General features: G+C 38.5%; 1 protein-coding gene across 1 annotated transcript in view; it reads left to right on the top strand.

Moving 5' to 3' along the window:
• Positions 1-14,533, top strand: part of FAF1 (Fas associated factor 1) — a 154,254-nt gene that overhangs the window by 74,326 nt on the left and 65,395 nt on the right. Inside the window, exon 8 of the mRNA XM_072419621.1 lies at positions 6,960-7,046. Within this exon, the coding sequence (XP_072275722.1) occupies positions 6,960-7,046 (87 nt within the window). The remainder of the gene's footprint in view (positions 1-6,959; positions 7,047-14,533) is intronic.

Genomic DNA, 14,533 nt, shown 5'->3' with positions numbered 1-14,533 from the left:
AGAGCCCATGTCAGCTACTAAGGCCACGTGCAGACTTTGCTACAAAGTTGCACGATCCTGCACAGCTCCCTGCGGCTTGCACCTTGCCAGCTGCCGAAATACTCGCACACAGCGCTGATTCGTAAAGAACCAGTATCTGCACATTTGACAGCTGGGGGCCGTGAATGGTTCTAGTAGCTCCCCTATTCATTCCCATGGGGGCTTCCACAGGGAGACCCAACTATGTATTGTGACCTGAGAGACAGCATTTTCTGGTGTAAGAAAGCTGTAGGGGAGCTGAATTTTAACCCTCCACCACCCGCTCGCCCGCCCCTGATGACATTATCTCTTTTATCATAAAATCTTTTTATGAAATATTCATGGATGCCATTGGCTAAAAGGGGAGATCCTGATTGGCTTTCAGTTTATGAATTTTTTAAACACTCTTCTGAATGTTCTGACGTTCAAGAAGGTCCATGGACATAATGTGCCGGTATGGAGGTGCAAAAGAAAGGGTTGCCAGTCTGTTCAATCAGTAAGAAAGGGGGGAACAAATTCTTCCATTACATTGATGAGAAGACTCCATTGTAATTTGAAGCTCTGTGACATTTTAGAGCTAGTTTACCTCTGGAGTATCCGAATGCCAATGGAAGAAGTTACCAAAGCTTACTGCTAGATCCACAAATACTGTGGTTCAATTACTGCTGGGAAGTCTGCTCGGAAATGGTATCTGTCTCTAGGAGAGGAAAGCTGAATGGTACACCATTACCTATAGACACCCTATAGTTGGAATCACACTATGGTAGCACCCTTGTTTCTTTGCCCTACAGAAACAATGCACGGTTTGGCTTTTAAAATGTTGTTGCACTCATTCTTCCACACATATGTGTGCTTCATCTCCTCTTTTCGACATTTTCTCAGAGTTGTTCTTTAATTAACGCCAATTAGCAAGTCTTCTGCTGTAATCTGACGAGCTGTGTTACCAGTGCTCGCCATTAAAGTATTCAGAAGGCAGAGTGTTTCTTGGGAGAAAGTGGCATTATGGACATTTGAATGAATGTTGGAATGGTAAGATATGTGTACCCCCTCCCTCTGCTCCTTTTGACCAAGTAGAACAGATAGATGTTTAGGCTTTTGTCACAAATGAATGAAGCCCTCAGATATCTGGGCACGTTTCTCTAATTCAGGCCCAGCAGCCAGGCCTCTTCCAAGTCCTTTCACTGTGACCAATGGTCCATATAGTGTGAATGTGCAGTTTTGCTCTTCAAATCTTCTAATAAAAAGTACAGCTGGGCTCAATTTTGTGGCACTGAAATCAGCCACAAATAAAAAAAAAAATAAAACAAAGTAAGGTAGGGTCACTTTAATTCAGCATGTAGAATGACTGAGCTCTGTAATTATCTACTTGAGAATTGAGATTTTGTAAGTGGTGGAGATAGTTTGCAGTGTTGCTTTTACTTACTTTTGTCATTTCATGGTATATATAGGGTTGATTTATTGGTGACTGTATGGGGTTACTTGCTGCAATAATAACATCCAGTATATGAATTGTTTAGTTTACATACATTCTTTTTCATAACATTTACAATCAGACCAAGGTGTAAGCACCTCTGGCAGTTTTCCATCATTGAATGATTGTCACCTTTGCCAATCAGGTTGCCTTGTCAGAGAAAGTGTACAAATAGCTGGTAGGATGAACAGATATCAAAACCAGGCCATGAGATTGGGAGGAAATTTTGTATTTAGTTTCCTGGTCACATGTACCAACAGTGGAGACTACAAGGAGCCCAACCAACAAACATGACAGAGGCTTGGTCCATCATAGTCCTGATCAGAAGTCTAGATAAGTTATGTTCAGTTAATGTTGGAGTCTGTCAGGGAGGGGATGAAAGAGGTAAAGAAGAAAGTAAAATGGTATTATATGAAAAATAAATATTTTTGTGTATGGTACCAAGTCTTATAGCAAACCTTTCATCTAGCCGTTTTTTACCTCTGCATTAAACAGTATTTTATACCACGGTTGACCACATGGTGGCAATGGTTTGCCTAACAATCCTCCCTGCCCTGGTGTTTGATTGGAGGTGTACAAGCAGCATCTTTGCATTGTGTTTGTTTTCTAGTTTATTCACAGAATCGGAAAATCTGAGCAAGTTTACTTCCTTTCTCCCTAATGTGTTACTACATCTTCTCCCGTAATATTGTGCAATTACTGGGAGTGCTAGAAAGGGGTGCAGGTAGGTCATAACCAGCAATTGATATGTAATTAAAAAAAACTGGTGCTTTGAAGTAACACAGGCCCGCTTTACATACCAAGGTAAGTTGCTGATCTGACCTCCATCCCACACCTCTGTTTTGAGGCATCCTTTTAGCCCTTTATTTTATATATCCCTGTTAACGTGTAGATGTATCCTACCTCTTCTGTCTTTAACCTGACCTGTCTAATATTTGACTTGGCAGAATTTTTCATATTCCACCTAGATGGAAGAGTTCGACCTGTGATGTGAGGGCAGTATACAGTTTGGTCTGTTGCACACATTATGATGCACAATAATAAACAATGGAGTTGTGTAAATCTTTGTACGCCCACATCTCTCCCACCACTGCACCCCTAATTCACGCCTTGCAATGCTGTACCTCTTCAGAACAATTTTTGTGCTATTGTACCTGCAAATCTCTTTCATACATTGGTACTACTCCTGCACATGATTCTGTGTGGCCGCTCCTTCCTGTGTTTGTCTGATTACATGACAGTGTCAGATGTAATAAATGTCAGACACACAGGATTGGGCGGGAATGACAGGTTTCATGATCTTCAAAAAAAGATAAAGAGGTTATCTTCTTTTGGCTTACCCCAAGTTTACAGCAAGTGTACTATAGAACCTTCCCCTTTATGCACTGCCCTTATCAATGGTGATAAAGTCATCCAAGCTTTAGAGTGCACATGAGTGGTACAGCTATGACAGGAAGTAGAGGGGAGGAGGATTGAATTGCACAGATGTAATATGTGTGCCAATTTGTTTTGTTAAAATAATGACCTGTAGAGGGTTTAGTTATATTCTGTTAGTCCTTTTTTCCATTTGCCTTTAAATACCTTCCTATTCCTGGAAAATGTCTCTCCATGCTCTTACTATAATAAATGGTTCCTCCTCAGTTGAGTAATTCGAGCAAGAAATAATATTTTGGGTTTTCAGGGATATTTAATTTTCTTGTTTTTGAATCTGCCAGTTAAAACCATTGTGGCCTTCGGTGGATACATGAAGTTCCATCCTTAATGCCACGCCGTCCCCCTGAATGCCTGAACAATATCTTGTTTCTTTAGTAGCCGTTAGATGTGAATTCGGAGTGGGGCAGCATTGGCATCTCTTCAAAACAAACTAGTTATCCTCATGAATTGATTTCATCAAACATTACCTAATATGTTGTCGATGGCAGGCTCACAGCAGGAGCTGCCTGTGATAACTAGTTGTCTTTGACATAAGTTGTTAGGCAGGGGTCACTCTGCTAGAATAAGTCCAAAGAATACTTGTGCACTGGCAGAAGCGATTGAATCTTTGATCACATTTGTTCGGCACATCAGTCTGGCATTGTGCTTTATACCAACACAACACTATAACAAGAAGGCGCTTTTTAAGCGCTCGATCGGCCTGGAATGTTATTGAATTGGGCCCAGTTGCGGGTAAGTTAATAGAAGAGGCAAACACTGTTCATTTCATAATGCATCATGTTGTGATTTCCAGCTGAGAAGAATGCAGAGAATCTGAAGCTCTTGGTGATGTTATTTTAGGCCTTCCATCACTTGAGCAATGCTGGCCGAGAAGCCTGGAATGGTTATGTACAAACCAAAAAGTTTACCTTAAGTTTATCCAATATTGAAAACATTGCTGAACTTGTAATAGAGATAATTTTTTTATTTTGTTGTGAAAGTTTTTCTTTGGAAAATATAGACTGTATCCTAGCCAAGATAATCCCTGTAAAAGATTGCCCTAAGAAAATATGCAAAATAAAATGTAATAAGTTTTTTTTACAAAATAAAAGTAGTAGGGTTTTTCTGTGTGATTCCTGGAAAGACGACTGCCAACCACTGTGTGTGTAATGGGCAGGTTAGGGGCAGGTGTTCGTCAAATGCCCTTAACCCGCCCTTGTCATGCAATCAACACAAGGCCTTAATCTGCGTTGTTATGTTGTGATTTGCTAGGAACACAAATGTACGACATTTAGGCTTGCTATAGCTAAGATCAAAACTCTGGCATATTGCAGCTTCCCAGTCTTTAAATATCGTGGTCACTTTCTTTTTCCTTTTTTCCTCTTTATTTTCACCTGTTATTTCTGCCAGCAACACACTTCTTGTCCTAAGTAATAATGCATTCTCATTGTAAAATATTTTTAGCTTGTCACCCTGGAATACAACTATAGAACACCGCCCCAACCCTTATATTATGTGGAGGTAAAAGAAAGGGGAGGTGTAGTTCACATCTGGTAACACCTAATAGTTGCCAGATTGCAAGATTTTTGGCTTACTTAATGATATATTTAACCAACCAAAAGAGAGCATTAAGTTAATTTTAGGGTTTACTTCATTTCATTTTAACTGTAGCTGTATCTCAAATACAACTTACTGCCTGCTTTGCAACTTGATCATGGTATTGCAAGTATGCAGGCAAATCAGACTCTCCATTCCCCATCCTGGCTGCCAGTTTCTTTCTCTGCAATGGTTTTATTCTCTTTTTTTTTTTTTTTTTGGCCAAATCTGGCAACTAACAATTTCAGACACTTCTCGTCTCAAAGTTTGTAGGGGTTTTTGCGGATCTTGAAGGGGGTCTTGAAAATCTGTTCTGGTTTATATTTTTCAACTTAATTGACAAACATCAGCAATATGCAATCTCTCTCAATCGTTTGTTGATAGCCTACATACATAGAATTTTTACATTAATTTCTAATGTCTATTTTTGTCAAATCGTATACATAAATAAAGATTTGGGTAAAAGTTAGTTTTCTGTTATAGATAGTAACTGGTGTACCTGAAGGTAACCCACATGAGACAAACTGATGTTTCCCATTCTTTAAAGGTGGGCAGCCGGACTTGAAGAAGAGGCCCTAACCTAGTTTATAAAGGTTTAAAAATGTAGTTTTATACTGAGATGGGCTTCAGGATAGTGTGTGTATGTATATTTATAATTTTAGTATAGTACTGGTAATATTAAAAAAAAATCTTTTTTTTTTGTTCTCTTTTTAAAGACACTGGATCAGGAGTTTGTTTCAAGAACTCATTATCAGTCTGATTAAAATAAAGCTGTTATCTATTCCAAGTCTTTTAAACCAGTATTAGTGGGGAGCTGCTGGCTCCAATGAAGAAGGATTGGTGTTAATCCCTCTCTCGAGCCCTGATTGCCGGAAACTAATGAAATAATGGGAGATGGCCATAGAAGGTGCTTCACAGGTGTGCACCAAGGACAAAAACATATTGGGTTGCTGGTATTTCCATTTCTCATATTTCTTTGATACAGTATGAAAGCTGGTTAGCAGCAGCTGATGAGGCGTAACGCAATCCTGCTCATAGATTTGAGATCATGGCTGGAAACACTGACATGGCAATTGGCGTATTCTTCGGTGCAGTTTTGGTTAGAAATCTTTTCTAGTAGAAGTAGAAATCTTTTTTTGTTCTTGATATGGCTTATTTTCCTATGATTGCCCTGATAGAATAGGTGCTAAAGGAATCTCTTTAAGTGATCCCTCTCTCGCTCTATTTATTTTTTTTTTGACCAATAATATGACAGTTTCTCCCATGGGTAGACAACAGGTTAACAGGAACATTTTCATCTTTATAAAAAGAAACATTGCTGCAGATAGCATTATGGTTTGCACTGTTGTAGGCAGAGGTCCTCTGATCTCATATAAATGTCCTTATGTGTTATTAGTCTTGGCAGACACACACTTACTTGTTCTGCTTGTGTACCCAGGAACGCTTTCACTATGAATTGGTCATATCATTTCTATCAGTCAATGACCTATGGCGTTTTATTCTCTAGGGTCAGGAAGGACTATATTGGTTGACCTTTCTCTACATGCAAGCACTTCATTGAACTCTCTTCTGTAAATACTCCCGTCTTCAAGGCTTTTCTAAGAAGCTGGGCAATTAACACACATCCGTGGTAGCTAGCCTGCTGACAGCCACAGATAAAGTGAAAGTTTACCTTTTTCACCCCATATTCATTTATGCTTCCTACACATTTTACACACTGTAAAATAACCTAATCTCTTCTTTCTTTTGATTCTGGGATCATGTGACTAGATTCAAAGCACACCTTCCATTATATTTCTTCAAAGAAAAAAAAATCAGACATGGAGAGACCTTTGCTGCTTTTTTTTGGTAAATGGTTATGCATGAAATCTTATGCATGATGATGCAGATTTTTTCAACGTGGTATGAGGTATTGAATTTTTTAGTTAGATTTTCAAAGTTTGAGTTATGTTCAGGTTAAAATGAAAAATGGCAATTGTTTATCATACGCTGTGCCTTACCACATCAACCTGTGGTATACCTTGCATACTGCCACCATGACTAGGAGTGGAAGGGGCAGCACTTGGGGCCAATCAGTTTCACTGCAGTTCACAATAAACTGACACAGATGAAGATATGGGAAAATAAACGTAACGGAGAAAATGATGAATGTCCATTCTGTCTATGATCACCAGGACAAGCGTTGAAGGGAATCATCTGAATGGGAACACAGAATGTTCTAATTTTCAAACTTACAAAATATATTGGTTAAGTCTCAGTTTTAAACTTTCCCCTATATGGGAGATAAATGATGGAACAGAGTTACATTCAATCATTCAGCGTGTGTGTGTAGTATTTTTGTAATCATCTTTATTTTATATCCCTTTAATTTTATATTATATATATTTTTTAAAACAGGAACCCCCCTGTTTAATTACTTTTCTATAATTTCATATCATTTTGCTTTTTGTTTTTTCTCTAGGTGAAAAGGAATGTTTATGACCTTACAAGTATCCCCGTTCGCCACCAGGTGTGGGAAGGTTGGCCGCCATCAGCTCAGAATGATTCTGTAAGTTGCTTTTTTGCAATACAGTAGTATATATTGTGTGCCTTCCATTGTGGTAGGAAAAAGAACAAATAGGTATGTTGTTTTAGAGTAGATCAGGAAGAGCAAGTGAGCCATTTCTGTTAGAAGGCAGCATTCCGTATTGGTGGTTTTCCATCCCAAAATCTTACAGGTTGGCAGAGGCTTGTTAGGGGTAATTGGGTTGGTTTTTTGTGTGTCTGGCTGCTGACGTTTCCAGTCATTTGGACCCACTACCACTTCATGAATGCTGGCCCTGTAACTAATGCTTCCACATCCAAAAACACAGACCCTTCTTCTAATGAAAAGAAAATTGGGTCAGTAATGGCACTTACTCTCAAATAGATATTTGATGAATTAGTGAAAAAATGTGCAGTGTGAGAAGATTAGTGGTATGATGGTTTATTATAAATTATCCTTATGCCAAGACATTTAGAGGTTTCTGTATCCGATAATAAATTTTCTGAACGAAACAAATTGATTTTTTACATTAAACTGTTGTAGTAATTAATTATTCTAACACTTTATTCCCCCCCACACACACAACTTTTGCATAGCAAATGTGCAAGTAAGCAAGTACAAACACCCTAATAATATCCTGAAGTGTGCACACAGAAATGAATAAAACTTGTTATGCTGGTATGTCTATGTGGACTTATCAAATGTAACAAGTTTCACAAGAGACTGTAAAAGGCAATTCTCTCCTTAGGCTGTATAGTAAACCCCAAAATAGTGTTAAAAGTAAAATGTAAAATGTTCCATACAACTAAATGTGAAGATTTCAGGTTGTTTTACCAGTACCAGTTAAGTAATGTTTATGTTGGCAGATTGCAAAGGTATTTTATATATTCAGAATGTTCAAAGAACATTTATGCAGCATAGTGTGAGTGTATGTTGTGTATGTATGTAACAAGATGGATAGACAATAAGAATCTATACCTGCAAATCACATCTTCAGAGTGTGTTCTTACTTGGAGCTTTAATTTGTTGTTCCTATCAATTTTTATATAAAGCTGCCTAAGGTCACCTTCCCCATTCATAATGTATATTCACGCCATGCCTCAGGATTGTGGTGATCTCCTCTGCCAGCTGTGACCTCTGGCTGCCTCACTAAGCTGATGGGCTGCTGTGTGTACTGCTGGGCATCCAAGGCTTTTTTCTCCACAGGCCCTGATGGAGAAACCCCAGTAAGCCATAATGTAGTAGACATCTACCTGTTCGTAATGTGCAGCATGGCAAACCTCCTAGCACACTTACACTATCCAGCAGAAGAAAGATTCTTCCTCCTGATTACTTTGCTCCCTGAACATTGCTCCATATGTCCCATAGTTGAAAAACAGGCCCAATGGAGAGCATTTATTAGACATGCTTTAATGTAGCTTCCACGTGTAGATTCAAATGAATGCAACAAACACCTTGGATTTGTAGTTGCAAATGATAATTATTTTGAATGTGAATTTATTGTGTTTAAACACGCATTGTAATGTGCCCCTGAAGCCCTAAAATCCAGGAGCTCTGGAATGTTAACGCTGTTCTTTTGGGTGCGGCAGGGAATTGCCAAGTTGGCCCAATCTATATTTGCATGATATTGCTCCCCGTTTTTTGGGAATCCCTATTACACTTTACAAGGCCGATGTCAGCTTGTAGTCACCTCTCGTTCCATGTGTTTTATTAATATAAGCTTGCCAGATAATCTGCTCTTTTCCTTTTTATAATTTCTGCATGCTTGGCTTTATAAACTTCAACATCACCACATACTTAGCTGATCTTGTTTGGAGAAGGACCAAGTTCTGTTTTCATTGCAGCACTCTATGATGGACACACATTCAATTGCATTTTTAGGTCTTTTTATATTTTTTTACGCACAAGGACCATTTTAAAGCCTCTGCAACCACATCAACAGCGGTGACTGCAGATAGCCGCAGGGGACATTGTTACAGAGCAACCTGCTTGGATTTAGTGTACTAGATGTCTGGTGGAAATAGTAAATCCTAATATATCCAGTAGAGAGCAGTTCCTGGCTCCCCACATGGGACTCCTGCAGCTAAAAAATTATCCTCTGGATCAGCAGTTGTAACTCTAACCCATAGATGATCCTGGTGACATGTGAACGTCACTCACATTCTGGCTGGGTGTGATGCCACGGTGGTGAACAGAATAAATGTAATCATGTGTTCTTAACACTCGGCTCTGTTTGCGGCAATTATTAAGTGGAGCTGCACAAGATGCCCAGACATGAATCTGCTTTGATGCTAATGATGTAGTTTGGAAGTTATAAGACCTTATTACCATAGGTGCTCATACACAGTCAAATTATCTGGTTATTGGAGATCTTTTCTGCTTTTAACTGTCCCTTGTCCATCATTACCATTTGTGATCTGTTATATTTGCATGGCTGTGTTCTATGGATCTGGATACCAAGGAGTAAAGAAATAGAAAGTCCAATGTGTCGGTTTGAATGGGGAATCAAAAATGTTCTTCAGCTTAAGCAATCATTCTTGTGCTTTATATGTTAGTCATAAGGATGCCATGGTCTGCTTGGGGAAACGTACAGCTCACAGATTCAGTTGAGTTAGTACGTGTGCAGACAATACATTTTTTGGTGTACCTGCCCAGTGACAAAACCTCTAAAGTGTATTAAAATAAAGTTATTGGGCAGCTTATCAGTTTTTATCAGATGGTAATGGCTTAGATATCGCTGCATTAGTTTTCTTTTTTTTCTTTTTTATTTTTTTCTGTATTGATGATTCTGTCAGTGACTTATTTCCAGTCCTAGGTTCACCCCACCTAAACCGGATAGGACAGAAAGACTTCACCCTCTCCTTCTCTTCGGAAACGAAAAGGTTCTGTAGTCTTTAGAGATAGCTGAGAACAAAGTAATAGGTAAAAGTCAGCACAGTCAGGAAGCCCAGGAGGTTACCCTCTTGCAAGATTTCTGTGGTATGTTTACCAGCCCATAAGGGACTCGATAACCTGTATTGTCAGGGTTTACCTGTGTAAGGTTTAGAAATTTCTAATAAATTTAATAAAAAGTTTTTTGTTTAGAGAAGCAATCTTAATCTTTTTAACACGGGAGAAAACCAATAAATTTCGGATTACTCCCTGCTACTATTTATGATATGCCCAATTCATAGTACATAAGGCTGGTGGATGATAGAAGAATCCTTCTTGCGTTGCTGGTCAGTGGGAAGAATGTCACCCTTCCGCATAGCCAAAGAGGATCATTGGTGTCAGATAAGCCTGACCTAAGAGGCACAAACAGATCATTATTCTAGGAACCCCTAGAAACCTCTGGATTGGGAATCCCTGGTTTATACAATAGTCTATGTTTAGGTCCACAAGTCCTCTAATACTTTGTGTTAGAAGCTTTTTTGTACTGACCATTTCTGGTTAAGGACATTCTAATGTATATCTCCTCAATGGGTCATTAAAATTATATCTATGTCATAAATGTCATAATATTTTTTTTCCAAAGCCATTCAAAAAAAATAACTGTGACTGCATTTCACTTCGGAGATGACAACTTACCTTTTCATCAGCAATGAAATCTGCTGCTCTGCAAGACTCGTCAATAACACATTTTCTCCAGGGGGCTGCGGTGGGAGCAAAGCTAAAGAATGTTTTCAAGCTGTGATAGTGAAGCTGAGATTCACACAGAGGACAAACCCCCAGAAATCTCATTTTGCACATTAACAAGGGCACTTTTTGGTTTATTTAGTGCAGGAATAATTTTAACACTGTGAATTAATATGCCTGATCTAATTAAAGAAGATGTTTATTTTAATCCCCGTAGACTTATCACTTTTTGTAGCCAACATCTTGGCAGTACCGAATGAAGATTCTTGTAATGCGTTTCTGCAATTACTCAGGTGGACGGTGTTATTGTAGCATGTGCTATAATTATCTGGGATCGTTCAATTGTTTTCAGCACTTTATAAATGTTTTTATTTTTTAACATGATATCTTAATCCAGTTATATCATCACAGCTCAGTGAGATATCAGATAGTGTATCCTATAGGATTTTTAGTACTTGTTTTAAAGCAAACCTGTTGACAAGAGAAATATCAAACTGGCATAATTGCTGTATGGCTGTTCCACCCATACTTTATTTTGTCAGTAAGATGGAGGTAAAATAGTGTTACATTTTATATACTTTATAAGTCTTTTTTATTATTTATAATGTGAGGGTTTACCTAAGTATAAGTTGACTTGAATACGTAAGAAAGAGTTCCCTTCCCCATCCTTATAACATGCAGTTATTTTAGTGCGTCCAGTCCATGTGGGGTCAAGTTGCATTTTGGCCCCCTGAGATGCGGGTTAGTCATTGGGTATTGCCATTTTCTCAAGGCCAAACTCTAGGGTTACATTTAGGTCAAAGTCGTGTTTCTCAACCAGAATTCTGTGGGTTCCCCCAAAGGTTGCTAGGGTTTCCTTGAGCAATGAGCAATTTGTGCCTCTCGGGTAAGATTAAGTGCCCCCCCCCCCATAATCTTTCAGGCTATCTGTAAGGGTGACATTCCTTCCACTGTCCAACAATGTGGGAGGCATTCTTCCAAATTACCACCATGCTAATGTACTGTGAGCTGTGGATATAGTAACTATAGTAGGGGTTTCCTGTAATTGTTTTTAAGGGTTCACCAATGTTAAAAAAGCTTAAGAAAGCCTGAGCAAAAAGGTATGTTTCAAAGTTACCAAGTTGGCCAGTTTTAGGTTTAATTCAAGGTGTTCTTTTTTTTATTTATTTATTTTTTACTTAATTGGTATTTTAAAAGTGATAGAAGCACCAAGCTTGGTCTCAGTTAGTAATATACAGTCACATGAGCTGCTGGACTAGCTGAATTTTGAGCATAGGACATAGCTCTGTAACAGTGTTCAACAGAGGTGGTCACATTTTGCATTGCATTTTGGTAATAATTGCCAGAGCTACAAACCTTCCTCTGTCAGTTGTGTCGTATATATTAGCTTGTGCAGTCTGACTAATTTTGCAATGGGAAATGAAGGCACAAAATTCAAAACATGGACCTTAGTGTGCCACATTCCACCTCATTATAACTGAGCAAGGTTAAAATTGTGAGAAAAAAACTGTAATGTCATTGAGGCTCTTGCTATAATGAAATATGTTGGCACAAACTAATAATAGTTAACTACTCTCCCTTAGTAGGGGACTGAATGGGGTCCTTGTTACATCTCCAAGATGTAAAACAGCAAAAGTTGGTTGAGTATATCCATTTCCTTGGTGGCATATGCTTCCTGCTTCTTATTTCTGCAGCCTTCTATCGCCTCTTCTAGCATGCAGCATTTCCCGGAGTGTCTGATGTCTTTGCCCCCACCTCACAGCACTACTCAACAATGACCCTAGATTGCACAGCACTGGACCAAGGCCCTTGTAGAAGTATTAAATGACGAATAGGCTTTTGATGGTTGCAGTGTTGGAATAGAATGAAGGCAGAGGGCATATAAAACTGGAGGAATACCATTTTTGTTACAATAAGGACCTGACATTTGTAAGTATTCAGCTATCAGGGTTTCTTTAAGTTAACATGTTTACATCTAGTTACATCCAGTGATTGTGCAGCTCCTTGCAGTATTCTGATTTTTTCTTAGACTGTTTTTGTAATAGGATCCCCATGTGTGGAAAGTGTTCTTGGTAAATGATTTCATATTTAACTTACAATGAGAATGGAAAATGACTTTATAAGCATTCAGATGAGTCTTCCAGAGGTCTAAGCTTTGACCCAGAATCTATGATGAGTGTTAGTTTAACATGCCCTTGGATTTACAGGTCAGACCACCCTACATTTCAGCTTCTGCAAGGACAACAATGTGACCTTTTGTACAACATTTTCTACCTTTCAAGGTCTTAGCAGATATCCATTGACCATAATGCTTGTAACTTATGCATTTTGTGATTTGTGTCGAAGATTCTCTAATATGACTTTTCTTTACCAATAGTCTTTCTGTAGGGGTAACATTAAATGGTACCCAATAGGATTTTGGCTTTCTGTCTCCTTGAGTAAATAGCCTTAATAATGTAAACAGAAGGGTATGAATATATTTTAACCTGTATAAGTGGATTCTGACCTTAGAATACTATTGATGTTTCTGAGTAGTCATATTTCATAAATCCAGTTCACCACTTTATTTCACTTCCTGTTACATTTCCACTAGTTGTAAACTTTACTCTAAATTAAAATACAGTCACCTCTTTATATGCCAGGTTCTTTGTAATGCCAATTTTGCAATTATGCCAGTTTTGGCTTGTTTTCTAAGCTGTCAGAAAGATAAGACATTGTAATGTAATACCGAGTCTTATATTTATACACTTCTGTAATCCTTCTGTTAGCATTTAGAAGTGTGCATTATTGGCCTTAAGACACACTGATGTACCAGCAAAATCTGGCTTAGAAAACAAACAATTTTAAGTTCTAGTACTCCTTATCAGATTTCCTCAAATGTAAGCCTATTTTCAGAGCAAGTTTTTCTTAAGGGAACTTTTATTTAAAGAAAGATAGTAACTGCCATGGCCACAGTGGATTGATGAACGAGATCAGGTAGACCGCTGTACAAATGTCAGATTTTCACCTGAGCACGACTGTCTCTCACGGACAGTTGTCAGACACTCAGGACCCTGTGCCATAGAGTAAAAAGTTTATACAAACTGCAGATTTTGTTCCCTGGTTGAAAGAAGTTAAGAGTTCATTCTAAATCTGGTGTGATCACTACAAAGTATATCTTTAAGGACTATGTTCAGTGCCCAGAAAGGTACAAGATAAGAATGTTTCCCACAAGGGTGGTAAATTAGGGAAACTGTAAAGCTACAAAGTTCTCCAAATACCCAGGGTGGCAGAGGTTGATTTGGATTTGTGTTCAGGTCTGAAAGTATTTGTTAAGCTTAAGAGTGCTAAGGGATCTGCTTTACTATTTTTTTTTTTTTTCAGATTAAAAATGGACACGAGTAAATTCAGTTTAGCAACTCTAAAACCTGCATATACAGAACCCTAACCCACAACTGTTCCAGAACATTTATATAGCATGGTTCCCTTCTGATCCCCTCTGCCAATAAATCTTTCATGTCCTTGAACCTAGTCTGTCGGAGGACCAGTCCTTCTCTGTATGTCTCCAGCTAGGTAATGCACCTAGCAAATAAAATTTTCTTAGCACTATTTTTTCTCATAGTTTATTTTTTTGGTGGGGATGGATAAGGCGGTTTAATGGCCAACATATTATTAGGTAAGCCTATATCTGATCTGTTTTTGAATATTTTAATCATGCCTATGACCCTGAATTGATATGTTGTACTGTAATCTGGGACCCATAGGAGCGTGCCAGTATTACCATGCAGGCAGACGAACAGTGTCTCCCTACCTAAGAAAGTGAGCTAAATGAGACTTCACTAAAGCTACGTACACACGTCAGATTTTTATCGCCCGATAATCGGCATCGGCCAATTATCGGGCGAAAATCTGCCGTG

This window comes from Pyxicephalus adspersus, chromosome 8 (genome assembly GCF_032062135.1).
Source record: "Pyxicephalus adspersus chromosome 8, UCB_Pads_2.0, whole genome shotgun sequence".
In the NCBI taxonomy this organism is placed as follows: Eukaryota; Metazoa; Chordata; class Amphibia; order Anura; family Pyxicephalidae; genus Pyxicephalus; species Pyxicephalus adspersus.
Note: the sequence above shows the minus strand (reverse complement) of the source record. Positions and strands in the feature narration are given on the sequence as shown.